Source organism: Crotalus tigris, unplaced genomic scaffold (genome assembly GCF_016545835.1).
Source record: "Crotalus tigris isolate CLP2741 ecotype Arizona unplaced genomic scaffold, ASM1654583v1 scf7180000017631.5181431, whole genome shotgun sequence".
In the NCBI taxonomy this organism is placed as follows: domain Eukaryota; kingdom Metazoa; phylum Chordata; class Lepidosauria; order Squamata; family Viperidae; genus Crotalus; species Crotalus tigris.
The window spans coordinates 3,434,627-3,458,077 of record NW_024096525.1 but is presented as its reverse complement, the minus strand read 5'-3'; the positions used below and the strand labels follow the sequence as shown (position 1 = coordinate 3,458,077).

Below are 23,451 nucleotides of genomic sequence, written 5' to 3'. Positions count from 1 at the left end.
ACCAAACCTTTCCCTAATATATGCACAGCATTCTTCCAAATTAGTGCAACTTGGTAACCAACCTTTTAAAGGAGCACAGTGGTTTGAGTGGTTAGGATGCTGGGTTGGACTTTATCAAGTCTGTGTTTGAGACCCAATAGCTGCCATGGGGTAGGGTTGAGCTCTCGTCCTTCCCTCCAGCTCCTGCCAGGGACATAAAAGGAGCCGCTGACTGGGCATCCCAAGAGCAATGGTGATGTCATTGTCTAATCCTTTCAACCTGAAAGTGCCTCAGTACTTCTGACACAAGTGCAGCAACTAATCTTTAAAGGCCATGAAGTGTGATGTGGCAGATTCTGTTTCAGCCAATTGTACTAAGTGTTTGAAAAGAAACCTTAAAATATCTTTATCTGATTTGGGCTAATTTTACAAATGTAAGAATTGTCCAGAGATTTGTTGCACTTCTAAAAATATTGAGCTCCCCATATCTGTTGTCTTCTCCGTCTTGGATGTGTGTGTGTGTGTGTGTGTGTGTGTGTGTGTGATGCTATTTGGGTAAATCAGGCATGTCACACTTGTGACATCACGTGATGTTGCACGATATATCGTGACTTTTTCCCCATTGCCGGCAATGGGGTAGGCACAGTTTCAGCGTGACACATCCGGTCCGTGGGCCAGCAGTTTGACATGCCTGGGGTAAATGAAACCAAAATGGTGTGATAACTATTTTGATCCTGCCAGACAGACAAACAAATGCTGCTTGCTTCATGCCTTATCCAGCAGAATTAATTTTGCCCTGTGGACTCCCAGTTGCTGGCAGGATAGGACAAAATAATACAAGAGACCTCCAAGTTTAACAATGATCTAATGTTGTCTTTCACTCTTGTGCAGGATGATTACCTTCAATATAATATTTTTACTGCACTCTCTTATGTAGCTCAGAGTAGTTTAAAAACTAAATCAGTGTGTCGTGAACTCTCATCAATATAGATTATAGTCCCCACATTAATCAACTATGTTTCCTGATTGAACCAATTCAGAGTTACAACCTTAATTGATACAATTTGCATCTGAAGGAAAATAGAAGTTGGGGAAGAACTGTTTTATTGCCTTATAATCACAGGTGTTCTGTGTTTAATGAGATATTTACTTCAAAAGAACAGCAGCCCACATGATCCTTTAGCACAGTGGTTCTCAACCTGTGGGTCGGGACCCCATTTGGGGTCGAACGACCATTTCACGGGGGTCGCCAAACAAGGCTGTCCGCCATTTTTTCCCCCTTTTCTTTGGCCACGCCCCTGCACCCGGTGATGTATAAGTGGTTGGGGGTCACCACAACATGGGGAACTGTATTATGGGGTCACGGCATTAGAAAGGTTGAGAACCACTGCTTTAGCAGGAGAAGAATCACATCACCCTTCAAAGGGTGTGGAGATGAGATTGCTGTCCTCTCCCAAAAGAAACATAACCATGATCTTCAGACTGTGCATTGTCAATTTGCTATACATTTATGTGATATTGTTATGATCCAGGTGGCCTAGCCAGAGGCAGGCTTCAATAGTCCTTTATTTATAGTCCTTTATAGTCCTTTGTTGTTTTTGTTAATTGCGAAGTTGTGTCCGACCCATCGCAACCCCATGGACAACGTTCCTCCAAGCCTTCCTATCCTTTACCATCTTCTGGAGTCCCTTTAAGCTCACGCCTACTGCTTCAGTGACCCCATCCAGCCACCTCATTCTCTGTCATCCTCTTCTTCTCTTGCCCTCCATCTTTCCCAGCATTAGGCCCTTCTCCAGTGAGTCCTTCCTTCTCATTAGGTGGCCAAAGTATTTGAGTTTCAACTTCAGGATCTGGCCTTCTAAAGAGCAGTCGGGGTTGATCTCTTCTAGGACTGACCAGTTTGAATGCCTTGCAGTCCAAGGGACTCACAGGAGTCTTCTCCAGCACCATGGTTCAAAGGCCTCAATTCTTTGAAACTCTAAAATGTTGGGCTCCAGATCTGTGATAGATTGTTCCAAATGACAAAGCATTTCAAGGGATCGAAGAGCATACGATGGGTGAAAACTCTGTCTGAAGACTTGGGAGAGAAAAAGGGGAAAAAAAATAAAAAAGAACCATCCAGGCATTACAAAGGAATCATGCTAGGGCAGCTTATTCTGGCCAATTTGAATAAACTTTATATCCTAAGCTGGGGTGTCCAACCTTGGGAACTTTAAAATCTGTGGACTTCAACTCCCAGAATTCCCCAGCCAGCCATGCTGGCTGGGGAATTCTGGGAGTTGATGTCCACAAGTTTTAAAGTTGCCAGGTGGGATACCTTGTCTTAAGCTATTTAAAAAATTGCTGAGGGTCTCTCTGATTCTATTTCCTTTAGGTCTTTATATATTTTTTGGCTTTCTGATAACCAGGCCTGTCTCATGAAAACTGGTTTCATTATAGCTGATAACAACAGATTGTCCCAGGCAATATCATCAAACTGAATTGTTTCAAAGCACTGGGTGCTCAGCTGTGTTATCTAAAGAACATTTTCAACACATGCTGTCTATCCGTCTTTTCCAACCAATTCAATGAGAATATTGGCCAGTCTATTGTTAGTTGAGGATATTTCTCCCAAGTGGCAAGTATGTGGGCTCTGCACAAGAAACAGAAAATCACTGTTATCGTTGCCTCTGTACTTCTTGTTGACAAGACAAGAAGGAAGACTGATTCAACTTCATGGATTCTGCCCTGGAGTTTTTGAGACAAGAAATTTTAGAGCAAAAGACTTTGTGTGTTAATGGGCAGGGAAGTAGGTGCTGTGACTCAACAATTTGGCAAGCCTAGTCTAAATGCCGTGCTGATGGTCACAAACAACCTTTGTTAAAGGAAAAGTACAATATCATGCAGCTATAGTTTATTAAACTGAAAGTACACATTTCAAAACTGGCCCGGCACTGGAGAATTCTACTGGGATGTTCCCTATAAAAAGCAGCACAAAACATGTGCGTATTTCGCTGTTAGTTGACTCTTCTGTCAGACCAAGGAAGGGGACAAATACAAAGTCCCTGAAGAGGAATGGAGAAGTGTGTGAATGCTTTGTATCTGATGCTTCAGCTCAGTAGCTTCTTGGCTCCTCATTGGAAAAGGCATCTTCACAAAAGATTTGTCATCTACTGACTGTGTGGTAAATTGTGTGTGGATGTTTCCCAAAGGAAGGTCAAGAGTTCCATTGTCTCCAATCAATAGATAAAACAAGATGTTGGCCAAGAAAAGACAATGGTCTGTTTTTCCGGAGCCGAGATTGAATAAACAGCAATGAGATACAGATCTCCTTTTTTAAGAGGCATGTCTGTATCTATTTACTTATTTACTTTACTTACTACCATAATTACTCTTTGTTCCTCTTTGGGAACTTTCAGAGACTCTAATACTCAGGTTGTTGAGCTACATCAATACAATCTGAACTTAAAGCAATGCCATGGAAATGCAAGTTATAGCAGGGGTCTCCAAACCTGGCAACTTTAAGACTTGTGGACCTCAACTCTCAGAATTCTTCAGCCAGCCATACATTTGAAGTTCACAAGTCTTAAAATTGCCAGGTTTGAGTCCCCTGAACTACAGGACAACTCACTGTGATTGAAACTAAACTTAACAGCAGAAAAACACCTAAATCACTGTCCTTCTCCTCCAAAGGGACACTATATTTGCAAAGCCATTGTCAGTGAGGTCTGAGAATTTCATTAGCAAAATACATCATGATATGTTTATCATCTAGACTGCTGTGTGTGAAGCACAAATACATTTAAAATTTAAAAAGTAGAATAATGTGGCAATGATCAGTAAATAAATAAATATGGAACTTATGTGATAGAAAGATCGATTCTAACAATATTAATGAATGTACGTAGCTCAGTGTTATAACATGCTGTGATATCAGAGATCTTGTGAATCAAATTTGAGACTGCATAACATTTTGTGACCCTGACAGTGAGGAAAATCAACCAGTGGAACAGCTTACCCCCAGAAATCATGGGAGCTCCATCACTGGAGATTTTCAAGAAGAAACTGGATATTCACCTGTCTGGGATGGTATAGGTTCTCCTGCTTGAACAGGGGGCTGGATTAGAAGACCTCCAAGCTCTATTCTATTCTATTCTATTCTATTTTATTCTATTCTAGTCTATTCTAGTCTAGTCTAGTCTAGTCTAGTCTCAGCAGCATAGGAGATGTGATTTGTTGATTGGCAAGGATTGCATCTATCATATTCTTTTATATTATTAATGTACTGTTAATTGCAATTTTTTTAAAAAAAATGATCAGAAGCATTTCCAGTTGCTCTCATTGTTTTGGGATGTGCTGCAAGATGACAGATGAGAAGACAGGCACTATATCTAGCATGAGAAATGTATGATCTCTACCATCTCACAATTTCAGACCAAACTGAGTTAGTCTGTCCTACGGTTTAATTTGAAAAAAAAAAAAAACACTGTTAGTTTCTCTTGTTTCAGCTCTGGCATGTTTTACCATATGACCAAGGGCAGAGGATTATCAAACAAGCTTCATCGCCACTCCCATCAATCTGTGCACAGAGTTGCAACGCCTGAGAGCTGTATATCTGCTATACTGAATAAATTCTGCAGAGCTGGCTTCAGAATATTTAAATAAAGGAGACATACGTTGCATACTTAATAAGCAATTAATAAATAATAGAAATTGCTCTCCCTCAAATGAGGACTAATGAGATGTGTCATATGTTGCAGAGATGGGTCTCCACAATTTCTCAAAACAAATAGCCTCTCTTCTTGTGTTTCCTTTCTATACTGGAAGACATATTATTATTTACATGCATCTCAATGCATGTTTTACGATAAAGAGTCACTATAATTCATTGCTGTGTGTAGAGGGAAGTGTTTTAATCACAGATTAGAAGTGTATTTATAAATACTACTATATTAGAGAGTGTCACCAGTTCAGCTCTCTAATAAAATCCCCATACTGAAGGCTGAGTCTAATATTCCTTACACTAGGGAAATGTGACATTTCTTTTTTGAGAAGATATATATATCTTATATATATATATATATAAGACTCAAGACAAAGAACTCAGCATTTTCTATAACCACGTTACTGAATTAAAAACCCCGCACAGCAAGTGGTATGACATTGGATGTTGATGTGCTCAATCAAATTTGAAGACCATTGAAACGAAGACAAACAAAGACCTCTGACACTGAACACTTGCTTTGGAACACTACATGGCTCCCAACCAGTGCCTTGAATCATGCTCAGAAGCTTACCTGTATTATGTAAGTGCTTTTTGTGCAACAAAAGTGTTACATATGCATACTAAGGTCTGCCCTTGCTGATACATTCTGGACCAGATGCATCTTCTTGGAAGTCTTCAAGGGCAGTTCCACCTAAAAGTCATTTCCACAGTCCAACTGTGAGATGACACTGATGCAACTGATGAATCTGGCCACAGGACCCCTGGCCCACACTGCTACATGTTCTTTGTGAAAGAGCTTGGAGTCCAGGAAGACCTCCCAAATTGTGCACTGCTTATGGTATGGGGGAGTGCTACCCACTTCAGAATTGAAAATGGAAAGTTCTTTGTTCAAGAAGAACTTGAAACACAAAGACACTGAGTCTTGCCAGGGTGGAGTTTACACTGCTTTTCCCCTCCAGACCTCACCCACTGTCCAGCATGTGAACAAAACCTTAACAGTATCATCTGATCAGCCCAGAATCAATGAACATGCTGCCCTTTAACTCTACTGTTCTGGAGGGCCCTTGGCTCATAGGGTGATCTCAGCTGACCACTAAAGCATAGGATAATTGATCATATTATTATATGTTTTAGAGCAGTGGTTCTCAACCTTTCTAATGTCGTGACCCCATAATACAGTTCCCCATGTTGTGGTGACCCCCAACCACTTATACATCACCGGGTGCCAGGGGCGTGGCCAAAGAAAAGGGGGAAAAAATGGCGGACAGCCTTGCTTGGCAACCCCCGTGAAATGGTCGTTCGACCCCAAATGGGGTCCCGACCCACAGGTTGAGAACCACTGTTTTAGAGTGATTCATTATGTTGCTTTTCTTGGTGTGCACTGTCCAGAGGTTGGGGACAGTCTTAAAATACTATAAAATTAATAACAGCCAAAATCCACAGGACAGCAAAACACAGCATGCGGGTCTCCAAGTTCTACTGTTTCATCACAAGGAGATGATACTTTGCCTCTGTCATATCCTACAAGCCTTTGGAGCTGGTAGTGGTTTTGTTAATCCCTTTGTGATTTGTGCAAGGAAGGAGTTGAGAGAGGGGAGAGAGAAAGTTTGAACATGGCTTCTTGTTAATACAAAGCTTGTTAAGCCCATCACCTAAGAAATGTGGGATATCTTTATTAGATTCCTTTATCTCTCCTGAGGTTGAGGGACAAGACTGGTTGATACTCTACAGAGATGTCATCATCCAGAAACTAATTAAGGACTGAGAAGGAAGTGGGCCAACACACACTCCCGAGAACAAAATGTATTAGAAGCCAGAGATATTACTAGTGAACTTCAGATCAGAAAGGGCAAGCTGGGACTTTGATAATAACTCTTGGCCCTCCCCCATTTCTACCTGGCTTACTATGTCTCCACTTCCCAGATGTCTCCTTCTGTCTTAAGGTGCAAAGCAAATCCACCAATACTGCACTTGATTTTTCTTCCCAAACTCTTACCAAATCAGAATTGTGAGTTTTGTGTGGGGAGAATATTTGTGCATGCAAGGGTGTTTAAATATTTCTTAGGTGAGAACATTCCCCATGGTTCTGAGGGATGTACAACTCAATAGATTTCATCTAATGCTCCAAAATTGACCACGTTTCAATTGCTTCATTGATGTAAGCCAGTGCTTCTCAATGTTTGTGTGATGGCGACCCCCGTCACAGAAACGTCCTGCGCATGTGCGGTGCGGTGCGCATGTGCGGCGCCGCCCCATGCGCAGCGCGCATGCGCGACGGCCCCCCAAGCGCGGCGCGCATGTGCGGCGCCGCCCCCATGTGCGGCGCGCATGCACAGCGCCGCCAAAAAGGGCGGATCGCCACCTTTGGCGACCCCCCAAAAATGGTCGATCGACCCCAAATGGGGTCGCGACCCATAGGTTGAGAACCGCTGATGTAAGCAAACGTTTTAACCATTTTTTTGTGTGTGTAAAAGGCCTTGAGGGAATTAAAGACTAAAAGAACAGTAGCACTAATAACAGAATAATAGAGTTGGAAGGGACCTTGGAGGACTTCTAGTCCAACCCCCTGCTCAAGCAGGAAACCCTGTACCATTCCAGACCAGTGGCTGTCCAGTCTCTTCTTAAAAACCTCCTCTGTTGGAGCCCCACAACTTCTGAAGGTAAGCCGTTCCACTGACTGATTGTTCTCACTGTCAGGAAATTTCTCCTTATAGATGGTGTGCAAGGCAGACTATAAAGCAGAGGTGTCCAACCTTGGCAATTTTAAGATCTGTGAACTTCAATTCCCAGAATTCCCCAGCCAGCTTAAAGTTACCAAGGTTGGACACTCTTGCTCTAAAGCAACAGTCTTCAAACTTGGCAACTTTAAGACTTGTGGACTAAAGAAAAGTGTTGTGGGAAGGGAAGGTCAAGGGAAGGGAAGGGATGTCTGGGGGAGTCAAGATTTTACAGAACTTACAAAGGTTTCCAAACATGGAGAAAGATATAAATTCCTCTTCTTTTGTTCTCCCATAGCTCTGATTGAAAGCATTTCAGAGATTCAGAGATAAGCAGATTTTTCTGTTCAATTCCTTTATTATTCTAAGGCTTTCCCCTTCAAGGTATTCCACTCCTCCTGAATTCCATTGTAACAAGAAATATTTCTAAAATTAATTTTTCTGGAACTGGAGCATGAACAATTTGGCACAGCTTCCATTTTCTCTCATTGCAGCTTGCTTTGTCACTGCAGTTACCTCTTTATTACTGTGCAGATTTTCGTGGATCAAACAGCACAGAACACACACACAAACAAATTGCTTGCAGGTACTTGGGTGTCTGCTCTGCAGCGTTCAGGAGTGTGTACATAACACAAATGCTCTCTGGCTACAGTTACACTTACATTTTTAATCCCTACTTTTATCTATATTATTTTTGGACTGTGCTTATACATGAACACATCTTTATTCATGAGCTACATCTTGTATTTGTGTGCATAAAATAGAAGGGCCATGGCACATATAATTATTTTCTCGGTGTGTGGAATTTTATTAATGCACACAACCCAGAAAGCTCAATGCTTATTCCAAATGGGTATTGGTGGGTATGGGGACTTCTGGAGATGAGAAGGAAGTTATTTGCTGAAGACCAGAATTCAAGACTATGGATTAGTTGCACGCCCTCTGAACTTGTACTTCTAGTTTCCCTCAAATGGATTTATAGGCAGTCCTCAACATATACAGTTCATTTAGTGCAGGGGTAGGCAACCTTGGCTCTTTTATGACTCCTGGACTTCACCACCCCAAAATTCCTGAGCCAGCCATGCTGAGGTTTCCCCTCAGCATGGCTGGCTCAGGAATTCTGGGAGTTGAAGTCCACGAGTCATAAAAGAGCCAAGGTTACCTATCCCTGGCCTGTAGTATCTTTTCAGATTTGGGCCTAATTCCAGGTTTGTCTCTGTGAAGGGCATTTCAAGTTTCATTTACAGTCTGTAGTAGTTATCAAATTAAATATAGATCTAGGATGTTGGTTTAAAAAAAGGGGGGGCAAGTATCTAAGTACTTCACAGGATTTACCATTCTATCATCATTATCAATAATGTATTCTCCAATGAATGGAAATCTTTATAAAACAATCTTCCTTTCTTACAATTAAAAATTGTCCTTGAAGGGGAAAAAAAAAAAATAAAGATCAGGAAGGGCAAGAAGAATGGTGAGAGAGAAGCAAGATCAAAATAAAAGATCAGAATTTATACTCAAGACTTAAAGTTTAATAATGCAACTGAAAATCAATATTTAATAAAGCAAATGATGGTTAAAAAAAAACAACCCAAAACACTGAACAGCAGTTGAGGCTGATGCTCTGTTTTCAAACATATAACTCTGAGTGGAGGCTAAATTGGCAACATGATCAGACAGTCATGAAGATGTGGCACACAGTAAAAAAATTGTGTCATTCATTCCAGCTTAATATAAAGTCATCTTCTTCTTCTACTACTATTAAAGAAAAAGAATCACAAAGCTTCAACATCAGCTATATAAATAATGGATAATAAGGGATTTTGGTTAGTTAATGGAGTAGAAATTTATTCCATCAGAAATGTCAGAATGCATTGTTTTTGGATTTGGCTAAATGTATAGAAGAAACCAGAAGATGCATCAAGACTCAAAGCAGTGAGAATCCTGGACCAAGCTAAGTCCAAAAATGCTAGAGAATTCTTGGAAGCACTGAGACAAATCAGTCATCAACAGGCACATAGAGATAAATAATATTCCACCCCATTCTAAAGAGACAATTTTAAAGCCAAAAGATCAAAATTCCTCCTTGCCAGCAATAAATATCCAAATAAACAGAGATTAATAACAATTAATATTAGAACACTAATCAAACAAGAAACAATATCCCAATCAAAGAACTACCAATTCAAATAATCAAACTGTAAACAACAGCATAATCAAGAAACCACTGTGAACACTCCTCCCAACATGGACAGGACAAGTCACCTGTGTATATATAGAGACCAAATCCAATCCTTTCTGGCACTGATTATTCAACCTAGTTGGGTGATGAAAGGTCTGTAAGAAAACAGCCATGGACAGAGGAGCGGATTGTACTTTTTAGAAGTTTGTGACATTGTTTACAACAGATAGATAGATAGATAGATAGATAGATAGATAGATAGATAGATAGATAGATAGATAGATAGATAGATAGATAGATGAGATAGAGACAGAGATAGAGATAGAGATAGGTAGGTAGGTAGGTAGGCAGACAGACAGACAGACAGTATATAAAGACACTGTGATTTGTAAGATGAGAACTCTGCAGCAACTTCAACTGATTTAATTGCCCCTTTCTAACTTGTAGATTGGAGTGACCCAAGCATGAAATATCAAACCATGAATGGAAGTAAAAAGAGGACCGTATGAACTGACACCAGTCAGAGGAAACACTGCAAATCTCTATAGCACAGAAGAAAGAAATGAGGATGGTAGACCATTGAGAGCCAGAATGGGAAAGTCACCAGTAGATACAGATAGTCCTCGACTTATAACAGTTCATTTAGTGGCCATTCAAATTACAACATTGAAAAAAGGGACTTATGACCATTTTTCACACCATTTGCATTGTAGCATCCCCCTTGGCCATGGGATCAAAATTTGGATGCTTTGCAAATTGGTTCATGTTCATGATGGTCTCAGCGTCCCCTGGGGTCACATGATCCCCTTTTGTGACCTTCTGACAACAAAGTTAATGGGGAAGCCAGCCTCACTTAAGAACCACGACACTAACTTAACAACTGCAGTGATTCACTTAACAATTGTGGCAAGAAAGGTCATAAAATGAGGCCATACTCACTTAACAAATGTTTCACTTAGCAACAGAAATTTTGGGCTCAACTGTGGTCATAAATCGAGGCTTGACTCACTGTATTGAACAAGAGACATCTGTCCGACAGCTGTCCACAAATCAGCTTGTGCAAGTCAGATGTTCCTGTTTCACACATGGTTCAGTGACTTGGCTTCCTTTCATTATTTTGCCTAGCTTATTCTGTATATAATTTTTATTGAAACTTTTAAACAAAAACAAATACAAATACAAAATTACACAAAGAATGGAAGAAAAGAAAAAAGAAAAAAAACGCAAAGAGAAACCAAAAGGTCAGGAAAAGAAATACGAGTTGAAGAAAAATAGAAAAGAAAGAGAGAGAGAAAAAAGTATTAAAAAATTGGCTTCTCATATTCTTCACAGCCGTTATAAATGCTAATATATTTTAACCTCTCTCTCTCTCTAAAATTACATCATATTACTCTTCTTTCTATAATCTCTCCTACCTAATCATCAAAAGCATAAATCACAAGTTGATTTTTACAGTCCAGAAGACTCTTGCAGTCGGCCAATAAACATAGATCATGTCTCTTCTCTAATCAAAGAAGTTAATTTATCCATTTCAGCATACCTAATTCTGATTTTGCTAAGGAGAGGAAAAGCCTATGACATTTTATTGCTTGGACAAAGGTGAAACCCTGAATTAACATCTTTAAAAACTTGCCATGCCCTTTGGGGGCAGTGCTTCTCAACTTGACAAGCTTAAGATGTGTGGACTTCAGCTCCCAGAATTCTTCAACCAAGCCTTGCTAGCTGGAGAATTTTGGGAACTGAACTCCACGCATCTTAAAGCATGTTAGCTAGGGAATTCTGGGAGTTAACGTCCAGACTATTTAAAGCATGCTGGCTAGGTTATTCTAGGAATTGAAGTCCATACATCTTAAAGTATGTTAGCTGGGAAATTCTCGGAAATGAAATCAACACCTCTGAAAGTATACTAGTTAGGGAATTCTGGGAGTTGAGGTCTACACACCCCTGAAAAGCACGCTGGCTGGGGAATTTGAGGAATTGAAATCCACACATCTTAAAACAAACTAGCTGGGAATTTTGGGAGTCCTTAAAGCAAGCTGGCTAAGGAATTCTGGGAATTGAAGTCCATATCCCTTGATGCTTGAGGTGGCTGGATGGAGTCACTGAAACAGTAGGTGTGAGCTTAAATGGACTCCAGAAGATGGCAGAGGACAGGAAGACCTGGAGGAACGTTGTCCATGGGGTTGCGATGGGTCAGACATGACTTTGCAATTAACAACAACAACAGTAATCCCTTGATGCATCTGGCTAGGGAATTCTGGGAGTTGAAGTCAACACATCTTAAAGCATGCTAGCTGGGGAATTGTGGGAGTCCACACATCTTAAAGTTGCCAAGGTTGAAAAATACTGATTTAGGAACTTTCAGCTGCTGCATCTGCTTCACTCTGGTTCATATTTCTCCCAAAAGGGGTGATGGGTGAGGAATTCTGGGAGTTGAAGTCCACAAGTCATAAAAGGGCCAAGTTTGAAAACCCCTGTTATAAAAGTTTGTCACACCCCACCTCTCTGGTACTGGAAACTCACCACCTCTAAATAGCCTATTCTTGGGTGTTTTGATTGGCAGGAGGTCCTTGCAACTTTAAAGGCAAAGAAATATTTAACTAAACTAAGATCTTAAGTTCTTCTGCAGCCTTCCTGCGCTATATCATTAAACCGAATCTATTGTTCCTGATATCCTCCCAGTTATCCAAGAAAATGCATTTGCCTCTGAGTCTCCCACCAGATGCAGGTGATAGATTATCAGTGACAACTCCGCCCTCTGGAGGCAGCTGCCGACTGCATTTGATAAAAACCGACAACCTAACAAACTAGCCACAACTCGGAAAGTCTCTCCTGAGTCCCCCAGGTCTGTTTCCTTTGACAATGGATAGACTGCAAGGGCAAAGAGGAAATTTACCGGTCTTTTTTAAATTATTATTATTGAAGGAGTTCTTTTTCCCACTCAAACAATATTGCAGCTCAGCTTCGTATTTGAAGAAACCATTTCCTGCATTAGATTTACGGATGCAGAATTGTCACTCCGCTGAGACAATGGTTGACAGGGCTGTCAAGGGCCGGTCTGCTTTATTTCTCAAATTGGACTGAGAGTCAAAGATAAAAGATGAATTCACACTGTCAGATTCTCACCTCTATGCCTGGAGTACCCAGTACAGGTAGTCCTTGAGTTCTAACCACAATGAAGCACAACATTTATGTTGCTAAGTGAAACATTTGCTAAGTGAGTTTTGGATGCTCAAGTCCAAAGAGGAAACCAGAAGGGGAATGGGCTCATGGGAACAACAACCACCACCACAACAAAAAGATCTACTATCTATGAGATCTATGCAGATCTACGCAGAACACATCTAGCTAGGAAAAGCTTCGGAGAAAGTTGGAGGCATCTTCTCTGGAACATAGGCAGACACCTCAAACCAAACCTTTCTCTCCCAATTTCTCTGAAAACTTCTTCATTTCAGCAAGTGAGTAGGATTTTAGCCTTTCCTTGCTTTACCTGAGCCACAGAGTTGTGTTATGGGAGCAGACAGGTAATTAACTATCAAACAATGGCCAGGATTTAAAAGATTAACTGGGACACCGAAGAAATGGGAAATCTCATTTGGACCAGACAAAAGTGGTTGGGAGTGATTATTTGTTTCAGCACAAAAGAAAGGACCAGATAGCCTAAAGAAGCTGATAAGAAGCCGAAAAGCCAAATATCTCTCAAATTCTTCTTTTTCTTCTTCTTCTTCTTTTTAAATACCCTTTTCCTTCCATCCATCATTTTTTTTTATCATGCAAATGCTTGTGTCTAAGTGAGATTAAGGACTGGGGTTCTTCACAAAGTCCATTTTCATCAGCCCTGAGATAAGGTGTACTTTTTCTTAATCTCTTCTACAAGATGAGAATATTTTGCAGCACAGGAACAAATACAAATCTCATTTGGCCTCTTCCTTTTCTTATTTTAGAATACACCAATCAGAGAAAGGCCCTCTTTCCAAAACTTTAAATATACCGTATATGCTCGGATAGAAGCCGATCTGTGGATAAGAGGACCCCTGAGATTTTAAGCAAACTATCATGAAAAATGTGCTACCCAAATAGTCAAGCCTTGAAATTTTTGAATGTTTTAATTTTCACAGTTGGCTTATCTGTGAGTAATCCACAGATTACCCAGTTTTCATGATAGTTTGGTTAAAAATCCAGGGGTCAGTTGATCCAGAGATAGGCTTATTCATGAGTTATTAGAACTGAAGAAGCTTCTTGGATGAGAAACAAAACATCTTCAAAGAAAAACAAAGAAGTCCAGTTGCCTTGTGAAAAAGCACTTTTTGTGATAACTATGATCTGGATGACTGAGAATCTCCATAGACTTGAGTGTTTTTAATTTGTTCTGGTCTTTGACTGTAATAAACATTGACTTCATTTGAGTATATATGGGCTATATGGGCACTTAAAATAAGGCAAGAAGCTGTATGTCAGGATTCTTGAGGGCTCTGCCTTGAATCTGATTTTAAACTGTAAGCTTCTTGATAGCCTACAGTAAGATAATTTTGGGGTATTTTGCTTCTTCTCCGTCCCCAGAACTGCATACTACTTAGCTTGCATAAATGTCTGGAGAAGCTGAATATGTTATAGTGGCAGTTTGATTGCCCTTAATGAAGGAATTGTCCATTGGTAATTTTTTGTTTGTTTGTTTGTTTTCATCTGAAGGAGTTTGTGCTTTTCTAAGAAAGTTTTGTCCTTGTAGATGTCTTCAGCTCTATCATCATACTTTTTCTCTCAGGCTCTTGCACACAAACTCAGGCATCTCCACTTATCTAAGGTCAACTCGCCTATTGATCAACCATCAACTCTACTTTCTTGTTATTTATCAGTAATCTATAGCTGAACACTTTGATTGTGCTGAAATCAATATGTGTAATGGGCTGTGAGAATAACCTTGGGAGACAGGAGGAAGAGTTGCAGACAATAAACAAAATCTGAATGCAAGAGAGGGGTGGGAGATGGAGAAAGCCTTTCTGAAGGAGATTCTTCCTCGTTCTCTGCAACATAAAGGTAGAGGAGGGGGATAAACAGATGGCTAGGGGCTATTTTGATGAATATCTGCTCACCATCAGTGGCTGTTGTAAATAATAAAGCATCACATGCTACCAAATAGTAAATCTAAAAGATGAGGATGAGTTGAGATGTCATACCCTTTATGCTCTGCTATTTGAAAATTGGGTATATATTTATGCAAGATGCTTTTAATATTTCTCCCTTTACAGGCTCACCCCCAAGACCCCGAACTGTGCCAACTAACTGTATTTATGTAATACTGTACCACTGCTTTTTGGAAGAATATTTACACTATTCTTAAGATAACTGATATATCATCATTTCAAGAATGAGACCATGAGCTAAAGGTAAAGTTTTTGCTCTTCAGAATGCACCAGTCTACTTTTCCTTGAATTGTTCACACACACACACACACACACACACACACACTACATAAATTGGGCACAGAGTATATAATTTTTCATTGTAGATGTTAAGCATAGAAATATCTCAAATTGCTCTGGCTCTTGGCACCAGTGGCTGAGTTTGCACAATCAATTTAACATGGTGTTTCTTTTTAAAGTAATCCATTGAACATTACTTGAACCATAGATTGGATTTACACAATACTTTAAACCAGACATGTCAAACACAAGGCCCGGGGGCCAGATGCGGCCTGCAAAGTGGTTTCATGTGGCCCGTAAAGCCATCCTGGAAACAGTGAGGGAATGTCCCCCACTGCCTTGGCTCTGGCCCAGGCCGGCTAGCCGGGAGCCAATGTACAATTTTGTGGTGACCATCTGTGCTGAAATGCATTCAGTCTCCCTATGACTTTGCCCTGGTACCCATCATGAACAACCTGGCTAAGGAGAGCAAGCACAGCAGCAGCAGCCTTGAGGAGGAGGTAAGTGCAGCTGGGTGCCCCCTTGGGGAAGTGGGTCTGGGCTTGGTGCCACGGGTGCTCGAGGGCCAGGCTGGGCATTTGACCTCTGCTGTCCAGGGCTCCAGGTAGCCCACACCATCATCCAGCCCCCCCCTCGCATGGCCTGAGAGGAACAGTGAGGTTCCTCCAGTGGACCATGCCTTGTCATTTGCCCCAGTCCCACTCCCTTCTGCCAGAGACCCTCAGATCTGTCCTACCCCTGCCCAGGCCACAGGTACCATTGACGTGAACAATGTAGAGCTGGCCATGCCCACCCAGTAGGCCACACCCACTCCCTCCATGCCCACCCAGTAGGCTGCACCCACCCTGGCCACACCCACCCAGCCCCCCAAGGGCAACTGCAATGCTGATGCGTCCCTCAATGAAATTGAGTTTGACACCCCTGCTTTAAACCATTAAACAACAATATCAAAAATCACCTTAGCTAGCTAAAACTAGTCAAATATAGCACGTCATATATTACTAGTCTGCAACTCACTTGATTAAGGGTGGTGGACAAACCTGCCAATCTCAGGGAACAGCCTGGCCATAGCCAGCATTGTCATCCTGTAGAAAATCCCTCATTCAATTCTAGTCAAGACTGACGAAGGTATGCTAAACCTTGGGGAAAATCTGCCATTGTTGTGTAGACAGAAGTTGAACTAAACAAAGCTCTTTGTGACTTTGTAGGACAACCTCTGCTGCGACACTATTCAGAGCCATTTATGCAGCCAAAACATAAGGAAAACAAATTTATGTGAACATCTTATGCAGTCCTATAATTCCACATCTTGTTCCTGAGCCTTATAGGAGATGACCAGGCTAAGCCCGAGGGAAGGATCAAGCACATCATTAGTCTTGAACCATGATGGCACAGTGGTTAGAATGCAATATTGCAGGGTAATTCTACCCATAGCCAGGAGTTCGATCATGACTGGCTCAAGGTTGATTTGCCTTTTCATCCTTCCGAGATCAGTAAAATGAGAACCCAGATTATTGGAGGCAATATGCTGACTTATGTAAACTACTTAGAGCAGTGGTTCTCAACCTGTGGGTCGGGACCCCATTTGGGGTCGAACGACCATTTCACGGGGGTCGCCAAACAATGCAGTCCACCATTTTTTTCCCCTTTTCCTTAGCTGTGCTACTCCCTTTTATTCTATTGGCTTTTGAAAGCCAATAGAATAGACTCTCTTGAATAGAGTCTAATTCTATTGGCTTTCAAAAGCCAATAGGAATTGTCCAGGCTGTCTCTGCCCTGCTGAGCCTGCCAAAAGTCCCATTCTGCAAACGGTGCTGCACCAGTTGACTAGTCCTCGACTTACGACTGGTTGGGTGTTGTGGCATTAAAAAGGTTGAGAACCACTGACTTAGAGAGGGCTATAAACCACTGTGGAACAGTATATAAGTTTAAGTGCTATTGCTATTGCTTCACGCCCACAAGAGATCTAAGTCGCACCCACCTTGCATTCTGTTGACTCTTATCTACCGCCAATTGGCTTTAACCGTTAGTAGTTCAGATTCTTATAGAGAGTGTTAGCACAATACCGTATAATAAATGTACTGTTAGTACAAATGAACACAATAAATCTGTATTCATTTGAACTGCCTGGCTTCCTCATTTATTACACCTGACAAGCATTCACGTTAAGCTCACAAGTGTCAAAATTCAAACCAATAACAAATCTGTGTGAATAACTGTATAAAAATAACAATAAAATATGCCACTGCTGCGAGTCACCAGCTAAAATAGCCATCATTTTTTTTCTTAATCCTCTGCAGAATGAAGTGGTTATGTGCCCTGTTATTGTTGGATGGCTATTCAAGGAAAGTAGGTAAATTTGATAGCACTAAAATGTCTGTTGTGCTTGTGACTTCCCAACCCCCTTAAATTCAAGGGGAAAAAAAGATACAGTGCCTCCCCTGCTTCTGGTGGCCATGAATGGAGTGGTAAAAGAGGGTGAAGAATAACATCTCCCCTTAAAATATACTTGCACTGAGGAATCGTGCAGGGAACAGCTGATTATTTCATCCACAGCAGATGGTGAGGTATATTTTCGGAACCATGAAAAATTATTATCAGACAATTATGTTCCCCCACCCCTACATCTTTCACTGAAAAAGACAAATATCACTTTGTAAATATCACTACCAGATATTGCAAAGGAAAGAGATAAGGCAGTGCCTATGTTACAATGAATATGTGGATGGTGTTTATGTATTGTTTTGGAAATGAAACAGGGTTCCTGCAGGCTAGCTTTTATATCCTTCTACAGAATATTTAAGGGCATGCTTTCCCCCACTTTGAGTTCTGATGCCATGGACACTGTCTTAAATTTTTTTAAAGGTAAAAGGTTTTCCCTGTCCAGTTGTGTCCGACTCTAGGGGGCAGTACTTATCTCAGCTTCTTAGCCAAGGGAACCAGTGTTGTCCAAAGATACTTCTATGGTGTGGACAGCGTGGCTATACTCTGAAATGCACAGAACACTGTTATCTTCCCACCAGAGTGGTACCTATTTCTCTACTCGCATTTTCATGCTTTTGAACTGCTAGGTGGGCAGGAGCTGGAGCAAGGACAGGAGCTCACTCCATCACATAGTGCTTGGGTCTCAAACTATCAGTCTTCCAGTTGACAAGCTCAGCATCTTAATGGCTAGGCTGTGCCCCCTAACAATACTCAATTTGACATATGTGTCTGATGCAGAATACATGTTAAAAAGTTTGGCCTAAGGTAATACAAGGCTTGGGATTTTACATTGTACTAAAGGTTAGTTAACTGTGGTGGAATGTAGTCTGGATTCCCAGGAGGGAGGGGCTGCATTTCAGAGAACCAAGACAGAGCAAAGTTTAGACAGTTTGGCTGGGAGGAAGAGGGTCATCATTAAAGCTTTTCCCCAGAGATTTTCAGAGGCATCTCTAACAATGCAAGTAGCTACATTCATTTGGCAAAATTTCTCTCAATGGGGCAAAGAACAACAAATAAAACTGTCTTTCTGGTTTTTGTAGCCTGAAATTTATTCGTCCATCTGTTATTGAGCACAGCACAATTAGATAAGTTGTACGGCACCTGAGACAACAGTTTGGAAATGCCTGGAAGATTTGTGAACTCTGCCATTAAAACAAAAAGAAAAAAAAACTATCTTAGTAAATTAAATAGTTATGATTTTTTTTATGGTTCCACAGTTGTTGTTTTTTCAGTCTGCTTCAGAGATGGCCGTAATTTATTTACAAGATGTCAAAAGCCACATACAAACATACCTTTCCTAGGTATTACAATATTTTGAATGCTCCCAGTTCCAATTAACTTCAAAGTCAAGCAAAAGCAACTTTCAGCCTAGATAACTAGTTACCCTCCTCCTTCAAAGAACAAGACCTTGTAATACCTTCCACTGACAGAACGTGTTGCTCTCTTGAGGAAACCATCTATCTTCCTTCCACAATTATTTATGATGAGAAGAAAGCCGAAATAATAAAACACTAAAACAACAAACAGACCCACGATTGATTTTAAATACCACAGGTTCAGAAAGGATAGGTTAGTAATTACTACTCTCCAGCTTCCATGATTTTTATAGCTTTGATTTTTTTTTTAATGTGATCAGCTTTGATGCATGAATTGCAAACAGACACCCTAAATTTGAAAGATAACAGAAAATGCCAAGATTGGAAACACATTTGTTAGTTATTTCGTGAGTACAAAGATGTATATGCTTGGAGGAGAACATTTGCTCTATTTTTTTTTTCTTGGCTGCTTTAAAAGGAAAAAAGGAAGGGGAGGAAGATGTTAGAAAAATGCTTGGGAATATTTTTTTTTTTTTTTTTGTATTCATTGGTTGCTCAGTGACATACATGGTGTAGGAGATGATCAAAAGAGCCTGAGGGAGAGGTCAAACACATCATCAGTCATGAGTCCCTGTGCATCCACAAGAGATTCTGAATCCAGCCCACTTGGAATTTCTTTCTTATCTCCCACTCATTTCCCTTGACTGCTAGTAGTTCAGATTCTTGTAGAGACCTTAAGATTGCAGTAAATCTTTATACTCATTTGAACTGCCAGAATCTCCTGATTTCCCCAACATATAGTCTAGCCCAGGGGTCTTCATACTGGCCCTTTTATGACTTGTGGACTTCAACTCCCAGAATTCCTCAGCCAGGCACGCTGGCTGAGGAATTCTGGGAATTGAAGTCCACAAGTCATAAAAGGGCCAAGTTTGAAGACTCGTGGTCTAGCCTATCGGCTGCAGGTTAACTCAGCTCAACTTGGTGTACAAAACCAATGTCTTTCTTAAGCCAGCTTGTTTCCAAACTGATGTATCCATCGGCATTTGAAAATTACCCCTAGTTGGAACACAAAGACTCAATTTCCTAGCTCTATTAAAGGGGCTACCAAGAAAAGCTCAAGAGAAATGATTAATGGTAAGGTAAGAAGAAATCCTTAGCCTAATCATCCTTGTCATCCTCATTGTTATCTCAGAATAACAAAATGACAGAGTTGGAAAGGGACCTTGGAGGTCTTCTAGTCCAACCCCCTGCTCAAACAGGAAAACCCTTAAATCTCAAAACATTTCACAAATATTTAAACATTTCCTATTTGGAATGGGCAGCAATGAAACTTGGTCTATTCCACACAAGTAGATCCTCCTTCAGTAACCACAGAAAAACTGAATCAGACCTAAATCTTACTGATCACAACAGGGGCAGGCAACCTTTTAGAGACTGACACTCAATATTGTGTGTGTGTGTGTGAGAGAGAGAGAGAGGGGGGGGGATTGAGGGAGAGAGATTGAGAGAGAGAGAGAGAGAATTATTGGTGGAACAATATGGAAAAATAAGTAGAGCTTTTTTCATGTGCTTGGTTGATAGCAGGACTTTCTGCATGTTTCTGGATTTGTAGAAAATCTTGAAGGGAGGGCCCAGTTTGTTGGGGGCAACATGCTCTGTAAACCACTTAGAGAGTGCTGTAAAGCACTATGAAGTGGTATATAAGTCCAAGTGCTATTGCTAGTGCTATCCAGGGTTTAAACTTCTATGTTGAGCCGCACTATGATGTTCATGGGTGTGGTAACAGAAACTAATGGGAACCTCCACTGCTAATGTTCTGGAAGTCGAGGTAACCCAAGGATATAAAATGGAGGTTGAGGAATGCATGTAACTATGAGACCTTTGGTAACTCAGCTCTAATCTAGAAAAATGGTTGGGGATCCTAAGCCCATAGGACAAAGGATAGCTAGTTTCACAACACTACAGTGAATACTTCTTTTACAGCAAGGGGCTTGTGGATAACAGCCATGGGGACATCACAGTAATGTAGTTGAGCTAGGACCTTAAATTTCAGCCTCCCCTTTTTTTGTCCACTGTGAAATATCTGGAGTTCAAACTGTTGTGATAGATTTAGTTTTGCTTATCTACTTCTTGGCTCCCCAATGGTGGGAAATTATCCCTGAACTCTGATTTTTGGGTTGCTCTGGAGTCAAAAAAAAATAATAATAATAATTCTAAGACCATCTACAGCGGGGTGTCAAACTGCAGCATGTGTCACACAGAAGCCAAGCCCACCTCAGCTCCAGCAAGGGGAAAAAAGTCGCCATGCGCTGCAACACGTATTGCGGGGAGGTTGACACCACGGCCTGAAGGGCAACTACTCATCTGGTCACAAGATTGCTATGTTTTTCAGACTGCTACAAAAGGAGAACATCAACTACTCTGAATTCTACAAAGGGACATTAATTTCCCAGAGCTGCTGCAGCAGCAGCTGGAGCACTAAATGCCATAGGCGCGTTTGATCTTTATTTGAAGGTTCCTTGTCATATTCCAGAGTGTGACACCTTCTTGGATTGTGCATCTGAAGTCTTCGCTCCAGAGTGGAGCTGACCAGTGCAAGCGTCTCCCACAAAGCCTTACCTTGCACAATGAGATGGACCCGCGAGGTTTTGGGGTGATTGTCCGTCTGTACTGAGCAAGTATAAGGTCCCTCGTCATACACATCCACGTCATTTATCCGGATGGCATAATGGGTTTTGGTGTTGGCAATAAGCTCCACTCGGGGGTCCAAACACCACTTGTCATTGCCCGCATAAAGAATACTGCTGCGGTTCAGCCAAGCTACCCGCGTCACTCGATTATCCACAATGCATCTGAAAAAGAAAGAAGCAGAGAGAGGGAGGCAGGGATTAGAATCTATAAAGGAGACTTCTAAAGGTAGCCTGATTCCCAAGCTTTCCATCCCTTTTCTCCCCTTTCCTCATTTCGAAGTTCTGAGGTGAGCAACAGTTATCCGAAAGAACATAGACCAGCATTTTAGCTAGATCTAATGGCTGTATTCAAGATAAAGGTAATCCTCGAATTACGATCACAATTGGGCAAGGTATTTTTTTTTTCCACAATGTGTTTTTACTGCTTTTAAGCCATCTAGAGCAGGGGTTCTCAACCTGTGGGTCGGGACCCCATTTGGGGTCGAACGACCATTTCACGGGGGTCGCCAAACAACGCAGTCCGCCATTTTCCCGCCTTTTCCTTAGCTGTGCTACTCCCTTTTATTTTATTGGCTTTTGAAAGCCAATAGAATAGACTCTCTTGAATAGAGTCTAATTCTATTGGCTTTCAAAAGCCAATAGGAATTGTCCAGGCTGTCTCTGCCCTGCTGAGCCCACCAAAAGTCCCATTCTGCAACGGTGTTGCACCAGTTGAGTAGTCCTCAACTTACGACCGGTTGAGTAGTCCTCGACTTACGACCAGTTAGGGGTCGCGGCATTAAAAAGGTTGAGAACCACTGATCTAGAGTCACTGTGAATGAGTAGGTGGCAATATAAATTTAATAAACAAACAAATAAATTCTGTGGGTCCCATCAGCCAAGGGACGTCAGCTGGTGGGAATCAGGAGATCATAGCCCCCGCCTTCTAGAACATTCTACATTTAGGTATTAGAATGGTCCAACCCTGTTGCCCTTTCACGAGGCTGTGAGGACTTGGTTGTGCGTTGGGGTCTGCGTCCCTGAATATGTTTAGGGCCTGGTTTCTTGGTTGTATTAACATCCATAGTAACAGCTTTATTTGGTGCCCTATTTTGTACTGTTTTAATTGTCCTTAAATTATTTTTATGTGTTATGATGTAACAACACCCAGAGTCACTTGTTGACATGGGCGACTACAGAAATCAAACCAAAATAAACGGAATGATCTGTTTCACTGAATTGGCAGCCTGTTGATCCTTTTACAATTTTTCACCTTGCCAAGTTGCACATGAGACACGTGCCTGGTCGGGGGGAGAGTTTAACAGGATGACTTTTGCTGGATCCTTCCCAACTGTGTCATCGAAGAGGTAGGAGGATTAGGCCGTGCAGAAAAATATAAAGAAAAGAAAAGGCACCTTGGCTGTTTTCACCTATTTTCAATTAGCTCTGACTTCCTCAAACACTGAGATGTTTCCATGCCATATACTCAAATTAGTTCGAGCTCACAGTTCCACCCACATACCTCAGGGAGAAATGTCATTGAACCTTGTGGGTTGTGTGTCACAATCCTCAACTGATGCATAAGCAAAAGTGGCAATTACTTCCCCAGAATGCTGCAAAGACAGTTTCCAACCACTCAACATTAACCTATATATTGCACAGACTACAACATTAAATCCAGCCAATTACTTAGACCAGGTGAAGGCAACCTTGGCTCTTTTATGACTCATGGACTTCAACTCCCAGAATTCCTGAGCCAGCCATGCTGAGGGGAAAGGGAGAGGTTTCCAAGCTTCCACTTACGACCACAACTGAGCCAAGAATTGATGTTGCTAAGTGAGACATTTGTTGAGTTTTATCCCATTGTACAACCTTCCTTGCCTCAGTTGTTAAGTGGATCACTGCCCTTGTTAACTTAGTATCAGGGTTGTTAAGTGAAACTGGCTTCCCCATGGACTTTGCTTGTCAGGAGGTTGCAAACT

At 41.3% G+C, this 23,451-nt stretch overlaps 1 protein-coding gene across 5 annotated transcripts in view; it reads right to left on the bottom strand.

The window, feature by feature from the left end:
• Positions 1-23,451, bottom strand: part of LOC120304222 (neurotrimin) — a 610,216-nt gene that overhangs the window by 95,355 nt on the left and 491,410 nt on the right. For all 5 annotated transcript variants that reach the window (XM_039334537.1, XM_039334538.1, XM_039334539.1 and 2 more), the window contains one exon: positions 21,420-21,652. In XM_039334537.1, the coding sequence (XP_039190471.1) occupies positions 21,420-21,652 (233 nt within the window). The remainder of the gene's footprint in view (positions 1-21,419; positions 21,653-23,451) is intronic.